The 22,892-nt window shown below is 46.4% G+C and overlaps 1 protein-coding gene across 4 annotated transcripts in view; it reads left to right on the top strand.

The window, feature by feature from the left end:
• LOC120500635 (protein spinster homolog 2-like) overlaps positions 1–22,892 on the top strand; it is a 130,234-nt gene that overhangs the window by 102,727 nt on the left and 4,615 nt on the right. For 3 of the 4 annotated variants that reach the window (XR_005627148.1, XR_005627147.1, XR_005627146.1), the window contains 2 exons: positions 10,249–10,412; positions 10,970–11,052. Coding sequence is in view for 1 of the 4 variants with exons in the window: in XM_039705775.1 (XP_039561709.1) it covers positions 10,249–10,412 (164 nt within the window). In the remaining 3 variants the exon portion in view is untranslated. The remainder of the gene's footprint in view (positions 1–10,248; positions 10,413–10,969; positions 11,053–22,892) is intronic. The other variant, XM_039705775.1, reaches the window with a different exon arrangement.

Consider the following 22,892-nt stretch of genomic DNA (forward strand, 5'->3'; position numbering starts at 1 on the left):
TCAAGCCAGGGGGGACTGCTTGGGTATGGGAAATAAGCTACCACATCTTTTTAGCCTGAGGTGTTTCCAGCTCTGGAAAGAGAGAGTGTTCTTGCTGTGGTGTGGACATGGGGCCCATAGAAATTAGGTTGGAAGAGAGTCATGTGTGTGTTTAGCTGTTAAGTGACCTCAGAAACCAAATATCTTTATGGGCAGTAACACACAGCTGTACCTGCTTTGTGTGATAGTAAATCACAGAACCACAGAATATTCTGGGCTGGAAGGGACTGACAAGGATCATCCAGTCCAGCTCCTGGCCCTGCACAGACACACCAACAATCCCTCCCTGTGCCTGAGAGCATTGTCCAAATGCTCCTGGAGCTCTGGCAGCCTCGGGGCTGTGCCCATCCCTGGGGAGCCTGGGCAGTGCCCACCAGGGGTTTTTGTTAGAGTTCCTTCCTGGGGTGTTCACTTTGGGTTCCTTTCTGTGACTGCTCCAGTGGCTGGCCTTGGTCTGCCTGGGGATCTCCCTTCCTATGCCACCCTGATCCTACTGCAGAGCAGAACCAGAGACCCAGCTCCAAAATCTGGCATTCAGAGAACATTCACAGTTGCAATAAAAGGCCTGGGATATGTAATGAGGAAAAGAAATCTGGATATACTGGGGAAATGTCTTTTTCCTTCAGTGGAGTTTGATGGATGGAGTTTCAGAGATCACAGATCATTTATAAAATATGGCAGCTTCCACAGAAATCCCTAAGTGACCCTGCTCCTGGTGTGTTGAAAGTGCTGCTTCCCAGGGATGTAACTGGGATCTTCACTGGTCCCATCTCCTGAGAGACAGGACTTTGATGTGCTCCTCCAGCTCAGACACAGCTGCTGGGTGCTGTGGGGCTTTTTTATTTTTTACAACCATCATTGCTCATCTATTCATCCTGTAGACACCAGTGTGTGTAGCTACACATATTTATTTATATATGCTTAATTTTGTGAGTATATCTGTTTAAATATACATCAATGTTTACTTTTGAGTGGCAGTGCTATGGCTGCTCTGTAGCCTCTGAAGCACACAGGAAAAGGCAGATAGAGATAAGACTGAGAAGACCAAAGAAATGAGAAATCTCACAAGAGAATAAAAATGCACGATTTAGCTTAACTCTTTATTTACTTCAATGTTCTGGGTACCTGGGGAGAAACAATCTTATTTTAGAAGTTATTTGAAGGTGGCAAGAATAAAGGAATTGCAGGAGAGGCTGCTTCATGCAGGGCAGGTGATGGGAATGTGGGAGAGGACGAGGAGCCAGGCAGGGCAGGGCTGGGGCAGCCAGGCTGCCTCAGGTGACTCTGCTGCATGTTCATCCTTTTCCTTACAGAACAGGGATGTCCAGGAGGAATACCTAGGGCCCTGAATGATTGCAGTTATTCTTGAAAGTTGCCTGGGGCTCTTCAATGTCACAGATTAAAAATAAAAGGTCTTTGGTTGTAGAAATAATGTGCCTTGCCCTGCTGGTATTCAGAGATCAGGCAAGTTGTGAGTTACTTAAGGATTCTTGGCTGAAATATGTATAGCCCCAATTTAATAGTTGCATTAGGCTTTCTTTAGACTGGGAAAATATTTGTTATTATTTTGAATGATCCTTTTCTAATGCTGTAATTGTTGGGGCGTTGTGATTTGGGGGGAGGTGATGCAGGTCCAAGGCTCTGTGCAGAAGAGGAGGAGTGAAGCCCTCATGCCATGAAAGGAGCCAGCATCCCTTTGTGCAGCCTCTTTTCTGAGCTGGGCTGATTCATCCTCCCTCTGCTACCAGGACTGAAAGGTCAGCCACAGCTCCACATAACACAGGAAAACAAATACTATTTAAAGTGAAAGGATAGCCAACTTCTTAGCACCAGAGCTAAAACAAGCACTGAACCTGGGTGTTAAAAACCACAGGAAACGTCCAGCTGCAGTGCAGGATGGAGGAACCCCATGCAGCATTGAAACCACACCTGGGCAGGCTGCAGAAGGGGCTCAGATTCTGACCAGGATTTTCAAGGCAGTCTGTGAGGGCTGAGTAACCTGCTCCTGCTGGATTTAAGGGAAATTTGGGAACCTGATTCCCACAGTCCTTCTGGGAATCCCCACCCAAGGGCATCAGCTCCCACTGCTGTGACTCCAGACCCTTCACAAGGCAGACCAAGAGCAGGGGAAGGTTTTGAAGGAGAGCAGCAGAAGGCCCTGGAGGTGTCCAAGGAAGGATTGGATGTGGTCCACAGTGCTCTGGTCTGGTTTACAAGCTGGTATTCAATCACAGGTTGAACTTCGTCATCTCAGAGGTCTTTTCCAACCTTAATGACTCTGTGATTCTGTGAGCTGCAGTAACAGGCAGGCTCAGAATGGGTGAAACTCAACCTCCTGATCACTTGGGCTCACCTGGGATCTGCTGTGTCTTCCAACTGCTTACAGAATTCCCCTGGAGTTCCCTCACTAAATGATCAGTGCTTTGATCAAACATGGCTGGAATCCTACATGGTTTTGGTGAGTTTATAGTGAGATTCCCTCTAGAAATGCTCTTAATAAAGAACTGGGGACCCTTGTCCTTGTAGGACCGACCTGTGGCAGGCAGTTGTCTCTGCTGGATACCAATAAATGTGGTATTGATCTTAAAATCCCTGTGTGGAACACAGCAGGTGCTGATCAGCCACAGCCTCAGGTGTGCAATTGCTGCTGTGCTCTGTGATCTGTCCTGGAGCTCAAGGTCACACTCAGATTTTCTGTCACTTCACCCCATTCCAAATCTTGCACTGCAGCTCCTTAAACCACCCAAAGCAGCTAATACAAATTAGTGCTTAAAAGCTAAGTGGCAAGGAGCACATATATGTGCCTATTTTTCATGTCTCTTTAAATATTGATAACTTTTATTATGGTAAAAATGCTTAAGATTGACTTACAAAGGAGTTATGCAAATACAGCTTTAGGGTGGCAGCTGCAATTTGCATAAAGCTTTACTACATGGCAAGCTCTGGGATCATTTACTGTAAATCAGCACTGCCTGCTCATTTCCAAATAAGAATAGGCATTCCTGCAGAAGTTCAGTAGATGAGACAGCTGTTATTCCTAGAGAGCTGTAACTTTTTTCAGGATCTTTGTGATAACCAACCTGGTTAGCTTTTAAATAACTCCTTTTTAACACCTCCAGAGTACTCCACGCTTTATTCTTGAGGCAGCAGGTGAGAAATCTCACCTGCTCAGTGCATTGCACCCAAATATGTGTAGTACTTTTCTGTCTTTTACCACTCCCACTATACAGACAGGATTGTGGGAGCACAGAAGTGTTAAGAGAAATGCCCCAAATCTCACCATTAATTTGAGTATCAGATAAAGGTCTTTAACTGCTGCCCAGACAGCATTTCAGACTCAGAAGAGCAAGTGGAGGGAGGTGGCAACAGCATGTAAAATAGTTAACTCTTCTCAGGATGCATCACAACTCCAGCTCTTTGTATCACTAATTCTGGTTTGATCTAGGTTGCCCTTTAAAATAAAACAGTTGTAAGTCCATGTTCCTGTGTCCCTCTGTGCACAGGCATGAACCTGTTTTCCCTGCTCAGGGTTTACATCATCCTTCTTGTGTCACTTGTCTCCACTTCTGACTGCTCTTCTGCTTCTGGAAACCTGAATGCAGGCAAAAGCAGCAGCCTTTTATTTCAAGGCTGTGGCTTGGGATTTTTTCTTTCCTTCCTCCAAGTTTGTAATTTGTTGAGCACTTTGCTCTTCCACCCTTGCCTTGCCCGTGATGCCAGCAGGACCTGCTGCAGGCAGTGCCCTGTGTGCCAGGCAGGAGCTGTGTGGGCACACACTGTCCTCAGTGCCCTGCTGCTGGCTGCTCTCCTGTTTGCTGAAACTCCCTCTCATGTCCTCTGTGCAGCTGCTCAGCAGGTCTGAGGATGAAAACCAGTCTGTATCTCCTTGTCACCTGGCCACAGCAGCCTGTGAGAGGATGTTCTAAAGTGCCAGAGATAGCTTTCCTTCTCTGCACCTGTGGATGGGCTGACTCCTGCTCCCTGGACTGCTCTGATGGTGGCTCCCATCTTTCCTGCCCTCCTGGGCTGTTTCAGTTTCACTGGAGGGACACCACCTCCAGCCACTCCATGCCAGCTGGGCTGTGGGAGCCTTGGCACCCTTCCCTTTTCTCCCTTCCCCAGCTTTCTCTGAGCAGGTTGATAAACCTAATGAGCTATTTAAGCATCAATACTAATCACCTTCCTTTAGCAAGTAGTTAGCAGAGCACTGTTAATTAGCCCTGGTGCAGAGTATCAGGGCAAGCAGATCAGCATTTCATTAGGGCAAGGCAAGAAAACTGTAGTAAATGCAGTAATTAAGATAACTTTTTAATGAAAGTTATACCTGGAGGTGCAGATTTCACAGGGTCTTGGCCCAGTTTGAAAGAGTCTTTTTGTTGATTTGGTTTGAAGGTGTTTACCTCACCAACTATATCTGAATGGAAAGTAGTTCTCTGAGTAAAGACTTGCCTGCCTGAGAGAGCAGAATTCATGTATTATGGTTCAAAATTCATATTTTATGGTTTAAAATGCTATGGCTGCTTCAGAGTAGGACATGCTTACTCTGGATGGACACTTTCTCCAATTTAGTTTGCTTAGACTAAAACAGTCCACAGCCCACTGGGAGTCACATCCACTTCTGTCTGACTTAAAAACAGGGTATAGCAATAAAGTGGGTGGTTGGGATGTGGTGCTGCAGGCTGGTGCTCTGTCCCTGGGTGACCCGTGCAGCCATTCCTCCAACATGGCCCATTAGGTGCCTGCTGGGGGTTACACAGTCCTGCCCTCCTGCCAGAGCAGGGTGAGAGATGAGCTCAAGGTCAAAAAGGCAGTAATGTCCTGAAACAAAAACGTGCAAAATACTCTCCTGGCATCACTCTCTGTTTCAGGAGATATTCCACTGCTTTTGTGGGGCTGAGGATGGAACAGAGGTCTCTGTCTTGTTGCCTTTTGCAGCATGTTCTAATATAGTGTACATGAGTCTGTACAAGCAGCATATCCCATACCTGGTAGAGTTGGTAGATGAATTGTGATACACATTTATGGTTTTTTGTTGTTCTTTCTTTACCAAGTCCCAGCTGCCTGACAGGTGTGGTGAGACCCTGATGGCACCACTCCTCCTGCAGAGCTCCCTCCCCACGTTCATGTGTGACCCCACTGTGGTGGGTAGAAGGGAACTTGGCCCTGCTGGTCTGAACATCCACCGTGCTTGCCAGGGAAATGATGTGAGGGTGAGAACCTCCAGCCCCTCCTCCTTGTTACCTGTTTTTTCAAGCAGTAACATGAAGTTGAGGATTTCTCTAGTCCTGAGTAATTAAAAGCCTTTTTCACAGTGCACTGAAAAGCCAAAATCTTGACATAGCTGTCAGCTGCAAAAGAAGAGGAGCATTAACCACCTGGAGACCAGTTCTCATGGGATTGATCTCCTCATTGCAGCAAGCTAACAAGCTTCCCACTTCTGATGAGTCAGGAGCAGATAAAATTTAAGTCTGCCAATAAAACACTAAGTGACTTCCCATTTCTAAAATGCTCTGTACCCAGGGTTCACAGCCTGCTTTGGTGTTTTTTTTTGAGTTCTGTGCATCTGTCATGTTCATGACTGTGTTAGATGTGCAGGTTCTCAGTGTTTTTGTAGGTGAAAGTGTCTCATTAAAGCCCAGAAATCCAAAGCAGGTCATTGCTGCATTTGGGTACTTCAAGCTCTGTCTCATCTGCTTTGTCACTCCCCTGTGCACTGAAAACCTCCTTAAATAAATGTTTTCCTGAGCTACCAAGGATGCTGCATGCTCCCAAGATGGGCAGTTTTCGTGGTGCTGAGCACCTTTCAGAATGTGTCCAGATTCTCTTCAACTCAAGGAATCACTTTGCTTTTGTGGGATATGCAGGCAGGGAAGGGCCCATGCTGCCAGGAGGGGTGGGGACAGGGCTGCTGCTGCAGGTCCTGTGCCCCAGACCTGGTTCTGCATGGGACTGGGCACCCCCATCCCTACACATCACCTACCTGGGCCCTGTCATGGGACTTCCTTCACGTTCCCCATGGTATGAAGCATCTCCCTCTGGGATCAGAGAAAGCCAGTCTCAACTTAGAAAATCCCTGGCAGATCAGACCAGGGAGAAAGGCAGTGAATGACTTGAGGAAAAGAGACTTCAACCCTCTCCAGGGCAAATGGGGCAGATATTGCTCTGATGTACCAAGTCCATGTCCTGGCATAGCAAGCAGCATCCCTACTGAGAATCTTAATTTACTGTAGCCTTTTTCAAGGCAGCACCATGTATTTAATGCAGCTTGGTCATCCTGGGAGGGGGAAAATATAATTAAAAAAAAACAGGTTTACTTCCTCTTATTATAAAGTGTTCCTCATGCCATTTAGTACAGTGTAAATGCTTCTGCTCCCCCCGCCCCCCAGACCCAGCAAATTGTTTACTTTATAAAATCCCTCCTTTTTTCTTTCTCAGCTTCATTTGCATACATATTCCATTTTTTTAGAAAATTAAACCTTTCATATTCACACTGACTTCAGAGTGGGTGGATCTCAAACCATTGTGGGGTTACAGGGAATACTGTGTTAAGGAACTGTACTGAAACGATCAGCCAGGGAGAACCTGGCTTGTATCAAACCGGTAATCATGAAAATCAGATATTTGTGCCAGAAATACCCTTTTATGTAGCAGGATTTGTGCCCAAGTGGCAACATCAGAAATTTAGAGAAGCTAATTGCAGAGGAATTGAGATATTGACTCAGCAATAAGAGAGGAGGAAATGAAACAGTGATTTGAGAGATGTTGTTACCATTACACTGTGTAATTAATAAATCAGTTAATTTACCCACCCAGACTGTTCAGGAGAACAGAACATGGAATCCAGATGCATTCCTTGGGCTTCAGCCCACCTTGGCATCTGGGTGGCACCTTGGCATCTTGTCTCCATGCCTGTCCCCTGTTCCAAAGCACACACCACACTCTTCCCAAGAAAATAATGAAGTTTCTTTTGTTGCTCTGTTGTCTCCTGTCTCAGATGGAGACTCGGCTGGGGATTTGGGGCTGGGATGGAGCCCATTGCAGCTGCACTGCTGGTTCTCCAGGGAGCATGAGCTGTCTCCAGCTGGACTCCATCCCGGTGGCTGCCCCCAGCCTGGCACACACCGTGCTGTTCTGTGTGAAAGTGCCTCGAGCTGAGGTTTGTTCAGCAAAGTCATTCCTCTTGGTCCGAGCTCTGTGCTGCACAGCCAGGGAGGAGACCTGAACTTTCACAGCTTGGTATCAAAGACTTGTGATTAGACTGCAGAGCAGCAACAGGGCTTCCCTCTTGATTTCCCACCCCCACGTTCTGCATACATGTTTTGAAGCTTTTTGGCACCTCCCAGCTGGAGGAACAAAGGAAGGAATCCCACACATGACTCCGTGCTGCAGAGCTGGCACCGGCCACGCACAGCCCCCGCAGTTTGTTACTCATCTGAGAGAGAAGACACCAAAAATTATGCTTGATTGGGTCCTGCCAAATCACAGTTGGCCAGCTCAGGATGCTGTCATTACAAGGAAAACCCAAAATTGGCAGTACAGAGCAGGCCATTTGGCAAACGGTGTGTCATTCTTGGAGCCTAGGTCTGTAATTATGCCCTGTGTCCTCTTGAGAGGAGATGCCAAAGTTCCAGCCTTAGCAGGTGGTTTGGAACAAACTAACAGGGAGCAGTGAGTGCTAACAGCAAAAGTATATATGTGGACCCTGATAAAATGCTAGAGTTTAGAGATGAAGACACTGGGGAGCGAATTATATGGAACCTGGGTGAGGAAGCCCAGCAGACTTGGTGGAAAGAATTACACCTTGAAAGGGAGGAAAGGCATTTTTTTCTAAACTGTGCATTTACAGAAAGTGTTTGGTTAAAAGTGAAAAATACAGCAGATTTAATAATAACATGATTTGTTGCTATAAAAGGTCAACACAATGCATTAGAAGGGAAGGTGTGGGATGAACTGCATTGGGAGATTTATTTTTTGGAGACTTTACACTTTCAAAGCTGTTTTTTAGTCTAGAATGTCATGTCATCCATGGAGAAAGCCATCAGGAGCATATGCATGGCTTTTCATCCTCTGCTGCTGACTTACCATGTCAATTTGTCAAGTGATTTATTGTCTGGTCCTTTTAGAGAATAATTGTATCCATTCCCAAAAATGAAAAGTGGTTTAGAATGTCTAGATTTCTGTTTTAGAATATCCTCAATTCTGGCTATTGCAGCCTGACAGAGACATTGACTTGATGCCAAATTCTGGTGCATAATGAAGGATAAGGGAAATGTTTGGAATTAAGGTGTTTGGATACAAAAGGGAATTTATGACCAGCTGATGTCCCTGTCTCCTGGATGCAGAGCACATTCTGCTACTTTCCTGTGGGTGTATCCTTCGCACATTCAAGTCTTGTTGCTGTTTTTTAATAAATCTCTCCAACTAATGGTCACTTTATTTGCTTTGAATCTCACATGAGAATTACTTGTAACACTCTTGTTTTTCTTCATGTGTTTTACACTGTGAATAAAGTTCTTTTTGAGAGAACTAGAACTCTTCTATATCCAAACGCTGAAATTTTCTCCTCGTCCTTTCTAGAGCGAGGCATGAAACAGAGAAATCAAGCTAAAACCCTTCAATTCTTTTTGTAGTCACACTCTCCCAGTGTTGATTACTCCCCCTTATTTGAGGGGGTTCCATCTGTAGGACAGTCCTCAGCTCCAGCATGTGCAGTAGTGTCACTGGGCTGGCAGCTCCTCCTTTCCATCCCTCCCCAGGAGCCAGGCTGGGCTCTGAGAGGGGCATAAACACACTGAGACCCCAGTGCTCCAGTCTCCCTGCTAAAACACACCCAGGGACCTGCTCTTCTGAGTCCCCATGAGCATCCTCCTTCTGGGACCCTCTGTTGTGCTTGGCTCTGCTGAGGCATCTCCTCACACGCGTTTACCTTCCAGGTCACTGCAGAGTGTGAGTTGGTGATTTCTCCTGAATGTGGCAGTTCTTCTTTTCACTGTCAAGATTTAAGCCTTGAATGTCAGAACTTGCTTGTAGGTTGTGTTTGACTCCAGCTTTTCCATTCCCAGTGATGTGGCAGTTTTGAAGTTGCTGCACAAGCTTTGACTATTTCTGGAGTTGATTTGCGTGTGTGCACAGCAGTAGGATTTTATGTTGCAAATTCCCTGCAGTCTTTTGGTATAAATTAGTGTTTCTCCCCCAACAAAAGGTCATGGATAAAAACAGAGCTGGACATTTAAATACCCAATGCCTTGAGACCCACCCCAACTGCTGCTACCTCTCTGTTGGATTCACGGAGAGTAAAATTGTTTGCTGGGCAGTAAATATTAAAAGGTGGAAGTTTTAGCTACAGACATGCATTACATTTTAGTGAGTTCTAGCAAAAGCTTTTCATAACAAACTAAATAGTGCTGTTGCATGTCTCTTTTCCTTTGTGTAAATAATTTGTGTTTACTTTCATGTAATGATGCTTTTTGGTTGTCAGAAGGTGCAGATTGCCTTGATCCATAAATTTGGTGGTGTGCAGTGCCAGCACAGCCCCATGTCTGAGCCTGGGACAGAGCCATGTCTTGCACACAATTAAACTTCAAGCTTGGGGGGCTGGAAGAAGGAATGAGCCCCATACACCTCAGGCAGAGGCATAAAGCCCCCAAATTCAAATTCTGTTTCCTCAAATCAGATGGGATCTCTGTTTTTTTTTTTTTTGTTCTTTGGAAAACATTTCCCCTCTTTCCCACTCAGTACACAGAAATGGAATTTAATACCTCCCTTTGCTGAAGGGTCGATCAGGTGTGGGAGTAAGCAGGACTTGATAGGAATTGCAGAAGATTGATCACTCCCTCACCCCTGAGCAGCACCAGCATGGCCCTGCTGGCTCCCCAGGGTGTTTGGGCAGTACAGCAAGGCCAGACACCCACAGATGCTGTCACTGACACAGCCTGGGAGAACATGGAAAGGGCTGTGGGAGTAATATTAGATCAGGCCAGAAGAGTGACAGCAAGAGCAGAACCCCTGCCAAGCCTCAGAGCATAAATTGCCCAGGCTCCAGTGTGGAAGGCTGAAGGGTGTGAGGCACATTCAGCTTGCGCTGAACACACTGTTCCACTTTGAAGCTCACACGTTTGGTGGGTGGGTGTTTCAGGAATCGTGTTCCCTTCACTATCATGCTGTCTCTTTTTCATCTGAGTGACTCATTTTTTTGCCCCTCTCTCGTAGATCTCCGACCTGATACGCCAAAGCACAAAGGAGTCCCCAGTCTGGGAGTTCCTCAGCCTGGGCTACGCGCTCATGCTCTGCCCCTTCGTGGTTGTCCTGGGAGGGATGTTCTTCCTGGCCACAGCCCTCTTCTTCCTCAGTGACCGAGCTAAAGCTGAGCAACAGTGAGTAGCCTGGCCATTGCGAACGGGAGGCACCACAGCCTGTTTGCTCTCTTGAACGTTGTGCTTGTACTCTTCCCCTGGCTTTGGCCCTTCCAGCTAAAGGATGTTGGGTTGTGTGTTCAGAACCTGGGCTCAGCAGAGTGCATGAGGCTGCACGAAGCACAGGGGCTTGGGTCATGCTGGCTGGGCATCCTTTACACGCTTCTGCTCTGGTGGATCTCAGTTGTTGGCCACATGGCTCAGAGGGGAGCACAGGCCCCTCACACCCTTGCCTGAGCATGTCACAGCCCAGGCTGTCCATGGTGAGGGGCTGCTGGTGCTGGAACTGGTGGAGTGTGAGGTCAGGAGCAGGAGGTGCTCCCCAGAGCTTGGTGGTCAAGGCTGCACCTGCCCGCCTCCATCCCCAGAGCCCCACTCACCACCTCTGGCAGTCAAGAACATGAGGCAAGGAAGCAGCAAGCTGTGGTGGGAACATGTGCACTCAAGTGTTGCTGTGATAAAGAGTCTTTGCCAGTCCCTTCTTGCAGCCTCATGAAAAAAAAGCAACTGTTTTTCAGTAAAGAAACCGATTCGGATCATCTCACGGTTGGCAACTACAGTAATTCGGAAGACGCTTCCACATGACATACAAACTTCTGGGGTTAGTCTCTTTCTCATCATTGTTGAAAAATAAGAGTTACTATGTGTAATGTCATGCTGAATATGTGGGTAGGTAGTCTGGTGTTGGCTGTAAATTGCCTTTGCTTTTCCCCCACTGGAGCCTTGATTTACCTTAAGGAGAAGGGCCCTGGAATATCATTCTAGGTGTAGTAGAGGTAGAAGGAAAAAGAGGTGCTTGGAGTTGACATAAGTGTGTGAACAGTTTGGGTGATACTTTCTGGCTCACACTGTCTTATCAGATGGATGAAAGAGATTTAGAAGCAGTGCCACAGATGGTGCTGTGGCCCTGTATGTGCAGTTCCACCCTCCTTTTACTAACATTCATAAATACCAAAGAAAGGAGAAGTTCCTCTATAATGAGATGTTTAAACATTGTGGAAAAACAAGTCCTCATGTTATAAGGATGGGAAGTCCTACAGAGTTGAACTTCAGTGTGCCTTTGGGGATGTGATGTGTGTGCCTGGTTTGTTGTCTGCATACAAGGATCTTAAATGGCAGGAAGGGAAGTTGGAGATTAGGTGCTAGGAAGGTCTTCCTAAGAGAAAAAGAGGTAAATCCTACAGCAGATTATTTGGGTAAGGCATAAAAGCTGTCCCTTGTTGCTGATGGCCTCCCTGACATGGCATGAGGCAGGAGGGGGGGATCTGCTCTCCAGCTTATGGATCTGCTCTCCAGTCCTCTTTTGTGCTTGTGCTGTGCTTGTGCACATATGCTGTACATGCCAGTCCAGGCAGTGACCACCTGGAGACATGGCAAGATGAACATAAATTTCTGAGTGCTCAGGGTGGTTTTTTTGCTGCAAGGAGCCAAAAGTCCTACTTGGTGTCAGTGCAGATGAAACCCCCACTGTAGCATTTTCCTTTGCTCAGTGCTCACCTGATTATACGAAAGCTCCTGGGCTTGTCTTCCCTGTGTTCAGAGAGGAGAGTGCTCATTCCACTTCTAACTGTGGTGATTTGTGTCCCTTTGCATCATGTGTGCTGCCAGTGTGGCATGGTAACACCCCAGGTGCTGAAGGAGGATTCAGATAGTGAAGGGTTCCAGGTCACTCCCATTTTTTAGCATGTCAAGCCCACCTGGACCTTTATGCTGAGCAGGGCACTGTGGTATCCAGCTGTTCTCAGCTCAGTGGTGATCTCAAGGATCTTTTGGTTCACTCAGGAGGCACCACAGGTCACAGGCTGGTCACCAGCTGGGTGACTCTGCTTGGCTGCCAGCACTGGTGTGTCTTACACAGTTGTTTTGCCAAAGCCCCAGCTTTCACAGCAGTGTTAATGTGAGAGGGAAATCACATCCACACCTCTAATTGCTCCTACACAAATGGGATTATTCCTCTGTTGCTGTCTGCCCTTAGCAGTTTTGGTTGTACTCTATCCATGTCCAGAGCAACCAACCTTCCAAACAGCCACTGCTGCATTCTTAGAAGAAAAACATTCAGGTTTCAAACCTGGTTTTGTTCTCTTTCAGCATCGTTCCCTTTCCTGACTCACATCTGTTTATGAATTTTTTATTAGTCACTCACAGATATTTTGTGTTGCAAACTGGGGAGAACAAGTCTCATAAATAATGGTTAACAAAATAATTTCTCTCAAGTGACTCCTAGGAAGGGTACTCTTTCTGGGGTGTGCCCACTCCTACGTTAAAAATACATTGGCATCCTGCAGTGAGATTCCTGGAGTGCAGCTTCACTCAAGGTACTGAGAAGTGAGAGTGAAGTAAGAGAGAAATAAGGCTGGAGACTGTGGAGGGACCCTTGTGCAGCAGAGTCTGTGCTGTCAACCAGGTCCCATCTGCCCCCTCCTGCAGCTTCAGTGGCTCCTCAGAATTTATGGGGCAGGATTTGTTTGTTAGCATCTCCATGCTTGCCTGTGAGAGGAAAGGAACAGCATTTTGCTATTAGTGGATAAAAACCCCAGATCCACCACCCAGCTCCCACCTGTCCGGCCATCTGCACTTGGCATCACACACCTTTGGCAGAGGCTGTTTTCTGCCCGGCCAGTCCTCCCCTCCATCCTACCTATTACAGAGGAATTTCTATTTCAGGATGCCTTGTTTTCCCTGTGCAGTCAGTCCTGCTGCTCAGACAACGGGAGCTGGAAACTGGCTTTGCCAAAAGAAATCAATTAACCTGCGGGAACGGCGAGCGCCGGTGTCACACGCCAGAGATGAAAGCCATCCATCACTGCCAGGGGCAGGGCACAGGGCAGCTGCCACCACCCCTCCAGTGACCTAGCACGGAAGCAGAGAAGTGGAACACTGCTCTCACAGCCTGTGGAAGCTGAGCTGTCCCTGCTTTAGTTGCCACACTTCTGTGAAATGTCGTGCAGGGATTTATTGCTGGGATTTCTGAGTTTGTTTGTTTCTTTGTGTAACCATCTCTAGGCATTTGCTTAGAAATAATTTCTTCTTCCTGGCAGGGCAGATACCAGGATAGCAACTCTTTCCTGTAAAGCTTCCTCCAGTTTCCACCATGCTTCCTTTCAAAAAAAGAATTTCCAGGCTTTCACACTACTTTTATCATTGCCACAATTCCTGGCATATTTTGTACTTTTTTAGCACAGGAATTCCAGTCAACAAGGCTGCTCACAATACACAAATGAAAAAATTCTTTCCGTAGAAATTCTTTTTTTTCCAACACAATTCTTTTATTACCATTTTCCTTCTGCTTCAGAAGCCTGACATCTTAAAGAGGCTTTTAGAAAATGCAGTACTAGCAGAGAACAGGATAGCACATCACTCTGTGCTAATAATCCAATCATTTTGGGGACTAGTTCTGTAACACAAATTTAATCCCATCGTTCCAAAGTGATAAGAGAGAGAAAACAGTTAAGAATGGGTTCTGTAAGAGGTCTTAGGCACTAGCAATGATAAATACTTCAAGTAGTTTTTAAACCACTCAACTACAATTCCTTCTGTGATATCACTTGACTGTGTGGCATTTTTCCTGCTCTGCACCTCTGCAGAGGAGAGTTAAAGCAATTGTATTTTATTTTCAAACATCAGCACTCTGAACTGTAACTCTCTTACCTGCTTGGGGGATATTGGTGAGACCCCAGCCAGATTTTAGACTCCCTGGGAGACAATACAGTCTTGGATGGCAGAGGCCTCTGGAGGGGATGAGGAATCTGATCATTGCACTTTTATCCTCAAGCTCCATCACAGGTACCTGTGCAGCCCTGCCTGGGAGCCATTGCCAAGGCTGGGAGCAGCCCAGGTTCTTCAGTCAATGGAAGTAAAAGCCCAGCACTGCTGAGAGTTGTGTGGTTTGTGTTCATCCTCTTCCTTTTCACAGTGTGGAGCCCTGGGACAAACAAAGCTTCACCCTGGAGGGCTGCAGAAGAACAGCCCTCATTTGGTGCTTGCTAGAAGTATCAATAATTAGGAAAAATGTTTTATTCTTTTTTAATGAAAAGGAATTCAAAAAAGTCCCTTTCCCAAGCTGTGACAACTTTTGGGTGCCAGGGATATAAATCACCAGAATTCGTGTGTATCAGGGTCCTTTGCTGGGCAGTGAGTGCAGTGATCCTGCAGCCCTGTCCCCAGCCATGGCCACTCCCAGCTGCTGCTGAGGGAAAACCAAATTCATCTGGATCCTTCCTGAAAAATCACCCTGTGCAGGTGTGGGATACTCTACTCCTCAAAGGATTTTGTTGTTTTAATTTGGGGGTTTTTGTGGTTTTTTTTTTTTTGGTTTGTTTATTTTGTTTTGGTTTGGTTTTTTGGGGGTTTTTTTGTTTGTTTGTTTGGTTTGGTTTTTTGGGTTTTTTGTTTTGGGGGCTTTTTTGGTTTTTTGGGGTGTTTTTTGGTTCTTTTTTGTTGTTGTTATTGGTTTTTTGTTGTTGTTGGTTTTTTGTTTGTTTTGGTTTTTGTTTTTGTTGTTGTTGTTTTGGGGGGTTTTGTTTGGTTGGGGTTTTTTTGGGTTTTGGGGGGATTTTTTGTTTGGTGTTTTTTTGTTTGGTTAGTTGGTTTTTGTGCTATTTTTTTTTAAGTTTAATCCCTGGTTTTACACCTGAAAACATTAGATTTTCTGTTTTTTTTCCAGAGGTATAAAAAGATGCTTAGGATGGGTGTCCAAGTTTTGCACTGGCTCAGTCCCTCTCTGCATGGCAGAGGCTGATATTTCTGCCAAGGACACGGCAATGCAGATCAGGCAGCAGGATGCAACTGCAGTGTGGATCCTGGTGCAGCCAGAGCAGGAATAAACAGCTGCACTGCTGCAGCTCTTGAGAACAAAAGAATTCAAGTCTTTAACCAGTGACCACTCAGCACTTGAGAGCCTGCAAGCCTGAATCGTTCACCCCTTTGTTTCAATAATAAGAATCAGGTTATTTAAACAACTCAAGAAGGTATTTCTTTTCTCCTAAAATGAAAATTAAACATCTAATAAGAAAAAAAAAATTTACTCTTAACACCTTTGGTCTGATGTGGAAGCTCTTGCTGAGTAGAAGTGCTGGTGGATATTTCATTTTAAAAATGGTGTGTGTACAAACACTAGGGAAAAAATCCTCTTTACAGAGGAGGTAGCAAAATCCACAAAAAGAACCATCCCTAGTCCAGACACTTCTGCTGTCTTAAACATGGCACATCTTCAAATTGCATTACAGGAAAAATGAGAATAATCCATTTTCAGGCTCTTTCTTCTGCCTCCGATCAGGCTTATTTTTAGCCTTTTGCAGAACTGGATATAAAATTATCTCCCAGTTCTCCTATTGCAGCAATTTGAAAGTGTCTGACCTTATTTTTGCTTTGCAGATTCTATTATGTGGGACAGGGGCAGGACTCACAGAGCTGTCAAACCTCCCTTTCTGTCATTTTTCATGGGCAGCAGCTGGGGACAGAAAGGACCCACCAGGTGCCCTGATGCTGCTGCCAGCAAAACCCAGAGTCCCCTCCATTAACCATGTCCCAGGTATTGAAGTGGCAGCTGCCTGGTGCTGAGTGTGCTCCCTTCTGGTAGTTTGCATTGCCAAAAAGAACATTCCTTCTCTGAAATTGCTGGAGCTGTATCACAGAGGGTTTTATAGGATGCTGGACACTTGTTTTAGAGAGATGTGTCAGTGCTGCATTGAGGCAGAGTTTGGATTTGAGGATTTCAGGAGCTGTAAGTGGATTTTAACAGCTCCCAAAAAGGGATATTTGAGAACAGTTTGCTCACTGCTGATACTCAGCTGTTTATGGAGAGGAAGATCATTGCTTCATTTGTTTTGACTTTACAAAAGAACAATAATTAAACATTTTCTACAGTGGTAGAAACTCACAACTCTTTTTTTAGACCAGATAAGACATTGTTGGCCCTTGAAGCCACAAGAATTTACAGCAGAAAGCCTGGTTTAAATGCAGAGGATCTGTGGTGATGGAAGGAGAGAGGCCAGGAGTGAGTTTTGAGTATCTGAGAGTGGCATGATAAAAACTCACAGACTGCAGATGGAACAAGATTAGACTCTTAGATGGTTTATATGGAATCCGTGGTTGGAATACGAAGGGGAGAGGTGGTGAAAATGTAAGTGGTTCTATTATTGGTTGGAAAAGCTCCTTGTAGAGCTGTTGGTTTCTCTCCTGTTTACTGGCCATGTTTGTAACTCCATAAACAAGCAAAATCAAGAACGTAACAACTTGGAACTTGAATTTTAAGTGCTGGTTTGCTGCTGCAGTTGGGAGCTGCTGTCCTGCAGATGGAAAATGGTCTCATATGGAACAACTGCTGATTTGTGCAGCCAGCCTGTGGATTTCCTGCAGCTCAGGTAGGGAGGTGTCAAAGGCCAGTGTGGTTTCTCACAGGCAGTTTGAGCTCACTGTGGTGCTTACAGAGTGTTTGAAATGCTCTGTCAGAGTTCAGTGTTGGCAGCAGGAGCTTTGCTTTAGCCCAGGCAGAAGGATGGGGCAGCTGCTGCTGGCACAGCTCTGGGAACCCCTGGGCTGTGGGCAGAGCTCTGGGTTCTGCAAAACCCATTCCCCCCCAAGACTGACCTTCCCAGGTTCATCCCCTGTGCCAGAGAAAGAAAACAATATTCCTACACTATCCCTGGCTCTTAGTGCTCTCCCACAGCAAGAGTGGAACTTCTCCATGTGCCTTACGCTGTAGGAAAGCCAAAGCTCACTTTTCCAAGAGCTCCAGAGCAAGAACTACATGGGAGTCCTCCTGCTGTCTTGGCCACTGACTCTGCTGTGAGCCCCAGGAAGTCAGAAGCTGTCCCTAGAATCCTCATCAGCTGTAAAGCAGGACTGAAGGCACTTTCCCACAGTGTACAAGGGGCACTGAAATCATATGCTACCAGTGGACCCAGCATGTCAATTGGTGTTGGCATTGCAAAGGAGAATTCTTGGCATAGAGGGACTTTGCCATGCAGGAGGAGATTTTAAATTCTCACTGAGACAGATCCTTTGCTAAGGCTGCCCTGGCACAGAGAAAAAATCTGCTCAGATCCCACGCAGGTGACTGGAGCACTGAGCAGAAGGCAGCAGCCTTCCAAGCAAGAAACAATCTCTGACATAAGGAAATGGAAGAAATCATGAAAAATTCAGCCGTGCTGTTTCCTGATGTCAGAGCATTTTGCAAAGGTATTGGTTTTTCTGAGCAGCACTGAGCTCTCCCTGTGCAGCAGCCTGCAAGGCAGACACTGTGACTGTGGGTGTGTTAGAGCAATTTACTTGTGGTTGGGTCCTTGACCTGAGCCTGGCTTTAACCCCTCACAGCCACTCACTCCCTGTCCCACCAGTGCATTGGGAGAATTGGAAGGATAAGAGCTGGAAGACCTGTGGCTTGAGTACAGACAGTTCAATAGGGAAAGCAAAAGCTGCAGCACAAACACAGCAAAACAAACCAAGGAATTCACTCCCCACTTCCCATGGCAGGTGGGTGTTCCGCCATCCCCCAGGAGAGCAGACCCCCTTTACACAGAACTTAAATGAAGGACAAGCACCTTCACTCCAAACATGCTCCCTTCCACCTCCTTCCCCCACTTTATATACTGAGCACAGTGTCATAAGGTGTGGAATATGGGTTTGGGTCTCCTGTCCTGGCTCTGTCCCCTCCCATGGACACCCAGTTCCTCACCAGCATCACAGGACAAGGAGCAGGGCAGGAGCAGGAGGCCTTGGCTCCATCCTCAGGAATAACAAAAACATCTCTCTTATCACCCATGTTCAGCACAAACCCAAACCCAATTGAGACACTGAGAAGAAAATTCAATTGAATCTACTCCAGCCAAACCCAGCACAGCCTGAATGGCATCTTTCAGAGAAACAGGAACAACTGTTGGAGTATTACCTCCAGTGCTCCAGTAAGGAGAGTCTTAAGTGCTCTGGCTTGGTCATTCCCAAAGTTTCTGCCAGACCACTACAAGCCACGTGGGGATTGCCAGGACTGTTACAGTGGAGTGAAATGGATGGATGCTTCCTTGAGGCCTCCAGGCCATGTTGGACAGGGCTTGGAGCAACCTGGTCCACTAGAATGTGTCCCTGCCCTTGGCAAGGGGTTGGAATGGGATGGTCTTCAAGGTCCCTTCCAACCCAACCCTTCCATGGTTCTGTTTTTTCCCACACCTGGTAGCTCAGAGGTTGGTGAAAAGAGCTGTAGCATGAGGCAGTTATTTTGGAGGATAAGATGTTCTTAATCAAGTGCCATCAGGAAGTTCTACAGGATTTTCTATTTTAAGATTTAATTCGTTCTTATCTGCTTTTTATGTCATGTTTTCTCCCCCTTGCCATCCAATCATTCAATCAGAAGTGAGGCACTCCACTGCCTCTTTTCTCCATTATTTCAGAGGACATAATTGTATGTTGTTACACACGTCTTCCGTGGCACTAAAACCCTCCACCACTGAGCCCATCAATATCTGGCAGAATTATACTCACTGAGAGACTCAGGCACAGAGTTTCAAGATCCACATTTTCACAGACTTTCGAAGTCTGTTGCAGAGTACCCCCACAGACTGGTGAGCTCTGGAGTTCATTTCCATCCAGGTCCTTGGGACCCTGATTGAGGCTGTAAACTGCTCATCTTCACATCTGTTCTGCTGCAGCTGCCTGGGAAAATAGCAGGAAAGGTTATTGATTTTTCCTTTATGCCAGTTTTCTCCTCAGTAAAGATGTGTGAAAGAGGAAAAAGTGAAGCTGACCCATGTTTCTGGCTCTGGAGACAAATCTGCACCTGGATTAAATGAACAGATGGAAAATACTCGCAGTCTGCAGCTTTAAGGGGCTGAACCAAATAGAGGAGAAAACATATTTACTGTACATGATTATCATATTTTGTTTGCTAAACCCACTCATATGCAGGAAGAAAAGGGGATTTGAGCCAGTTCATTTCTTCAGTGCAGCTGGAGGAGCCCCTGTCCCCACCAGAGAGCTGTGACACCACAGTGACAGAGCAGTGCAGAGGGAAGGGCAGCTGTGCAGGAGAGCTGGGCACAGCCAGCCCCTGTGTGAGCCCTGGGAATGAGAGCACAGCCAGGCAGCAGCCACAGTGAGCACTATTCCTGCTCCAAAGCAAACTCCTCCTGTGCCAGATTATTGCCTGAATTTTGTTAGAGTTCTCTTAGCATCCTTTTCCTCCAGCAAACTGACCTCAGCTCCATCAGCAGCCCGTTCCTGCAGGCTGGATAACCTGTCAGATGCATCAGGAAGCTCAGTGCTTGGACTATTTTTAACAGGGCCATCCTGTCCTTGTGCCACTCACTGGGAGCTCCAGGCTGATGTATCACTGTTGCTCTCCTTCCCTGTCAGTCACTGTTTCCAGCTGCAGCCTGCTTGGAGTCTGAAGTTCTGCAGGAATTCATGTTGTCAATCACGTCTTGTCCCAGAATTCCTGACTTCACCATCAAAACACCTTGAGGTCAGTCAGAGCAGGAGCTGCTCTCTGGGAGCAGTCCTTGGTTCTGCTGTTCTTGCTGAAGGTAACAGGTCAGAGTGAGGGTTAATGTTCTGCAGCCTCTTTTGAGGAGGAGGTGGAGGCTGTGGCAGCTTGTTCAGCATCCCAGGAGAACTGCTGTGGGACCAAAGCCATCTCCTTCCAGCTGCAGGTGAAAATGGGAACTGTGCTTAGCTACTGCAGGGCAGCAATGGCTAACCCAGCTACCTGCTGCACCTTTACCAAAAACTCTGTCATGAAGGGCATGGAGGGTGCTGGAACTGGAGAGTCCAGCCTGCTGGCTTTGCTCCTCCTGACGTGTCTGCTGAAAAGGTGGTGCAGGACTGGCACCAGTGTTTGCACTCAGGGTGTGGCAGAGTCCAGCTGAGAGATCTCTGGTTTGTTTTGGGTTCTGCAGTGAGCAAAATAGTGAAAGAACAGCTGTGGCTTTGATTTGTAACAGGGGCTGCTCCAGCTTTCCTACCCCATAACTCTTTCAGCAGTTATGGATTATGTGTTAATTCTGCAGGAATTAGTCATAACAGCAGCATCAGTGCAAGTCCCTTCCTGTGTTCATGGATCAGTTGATGAAATTCACTCTTACAGCAGTTGTGGAGCTACAAGTGACCATCCTTAGCCTCTGTTTTCCTTGTCCAGTCTCAGGCAGCAACATCAGCTCTGAATGCTGCTGTTTCAGTAGCTGGAATTTCAGATTGCTGCATCTGGCTGGGCTGCTCATCATCCCTGAGGCACAGGTGGAGGGTGATGTTGCTCTGATGAAAAAAACACCCTTTAACTGGCTGTATTTGAAAATAGATTTGTTTTTCATAGATTAGGGCCATAAAGTCTCCTTACCTTTCAAGGATGTCTGGCTATGAAATTTTCATCACCTAAAATTTCAGGTTTCAGTGTGTTTACAAGACCTTTTGGAGATGTTTTTGACCTCCCAGCATCTGAGGAAGTTCAGACAGGAGGAATCTGCTGGGGGCTGCCATTAGAGACTGATCCCCCTGTGTCCCTTCCTAAAGCACTGCTTCAAACAGGCACTTGATGGCACGCTGCAGTAGAAACACACAGTTCTCTCCACTGAAATTAAGGACAAGGATCCTTAATCACTGGCAGGAATTGCTGCTAAATCCAGTGGTCCAGCTGCCCCTGTAGCCCCTGTACTTCTGTCTGCTGAATGAGGTCCAGCTCAACAACTCAGTACTAAAAAACTCCTGCTCAATAACTCAAAAACTGATTTATTTTCAGACTAGAAGGACCCTACTGGAGCATTTTATTGTTGGTTGTAAAAATTAAGTGATGTTAAGTACAGCAGGTTGTAAAAACCAGGACAACATTTCCTAATGTGCTTCTCAGATACAGAAGCCAGAGTCTGGCTTGTTTGGATAGCAAGAAAACTGGGCTTTGGGAAAGCTGCAGGATACTGAAATACAGGTGGTGCTTAACTTAGGCATGAAACTTGACATGAACCAGGCTGGCAGCATTCCCAAAAGCTTTCTGGAAGCACAGCCTCTCTTGGAGCCTTGGGCACAGCAGTGCTCCACACACTGAGGTGTGTCCTCCTTCCTGGCATGCTGCTCCTGGCTGGGGCTTGGGGACAGAGGTGACACATGCCTGGGGCTCAGCAGGAGCTCAGGGCACACACATCCCAGCAGTGCTCCTCACAGCTGGGGCAGCTTCTCCCCTTGCTGCCCAGGCTGCAGCAGAGGTTCTTGCACTGGATGTAGGCAGCAGGAATCTTTTCAAATCCCTGGGAGTGCCCAGCAGTGCTGGCTGCACTACAACCTGTAATCTCCATTAGCTGCTGCCTGGGCACCAGCAGGGCTGGAAGGGACAGAGCATCTGGAGAAAAATCCTGCCCAGCTCCTGAAATAGAGCATAGCTGACCTGTAAAAGATCCTGGCCAGTCATCTGTTATCTTCAATTGGCTGTCTTGTCCTCATGCAGGTCTCTAACCGGCCGAGGTGCAGTGAAATTAGATCCATTTTACATAGCATAAATATTTAACAGCTCTAGAACATGTAGTTTAATATTAAACAGACAGTCTTATAAATACTTCAGAATTATAGATGCTGTCACAGTACTTGGAAATGACTTGATAGGATCTAGGAGAAATATTTAGGTTTGACAGGAGAGGAAGTGATGGAGTTAGAGAAATCAGCCACATTTTTAACTGCTAGAGGAGTCCGTAAAAAAAAACCCCAAAAATGTTGTACAGCTTCTGTTCTTGAAAGGCAATTTGGGTGAGTTTCCTCCTCCAGAAATAACAGACGGTTCCCACCCTGCTCTCTTCAAGTAATGAAAACATTCACAATCTTAAAAAAACACTGCAGAACAAACAGAACAATTTAGGAGCCAATGTTCAGTGATCCATTCAGTGTGGGATTATCGTTATTAGAATGGCAAGTGGTCCTTAATGAGGGATTTAGATGCTCTTGAGCTTTGTTATTTTAAGCCCATGTACTACGTTTTGCCACCTAAGAGGGTTTAAAATTTATTATTTGTAGATTTGCTTTTAAAAAAGTAAACAAAATCCCACCTGACCCATAAGCTGAGCCCCAGTGCCACTGGTTGTGGCAGTGACTGGTGTCTGCAGCACAGGGCTTCAGAGGGACTGAGGAGGCACTGTCCCAAATTTGGGAACTGTTTCAGTTCTCTCTCCTGTCCACCAGCTTCCTGTGTGATCCCTGAAAGTCATTTCTCTCCCCAGCAGGTTCACAAGTCGTGTGCAGTCTGATTTCCCATCCAGTCTTTGAAAAGCATTTCAGGATTAGCCCCTCCAGGCCTCTGTTCCCATCTGTGAAACAGAGATAAAGCAGAACTCGAGAGAAATATGTTAAAATAAAAGGGTGGTACATTTTATCCCATAGGAGGCTGAACTGTTAAACAAGCAGGAAAGTTGTGTCTATTTCCAGTTGTGTCAGCAATGCAGGTCCACCCTAAAGTCATGGCAAAACTAACTTTGT

Source organism: Passer montanus, unplaced genomic scaffold (assembly GCF_014805655.1).
Source record: "Passer montanus isolate IOZ18808 unplaced genomic scaffold, ASM1480565v1 scaffold184, whole genome shotgun sequence".
Lineage (NCBI taxonomy): Eukaryota > Metazoa > Chordata > Aves > Passeriformes > Passeridae > Passer > Passer montanus.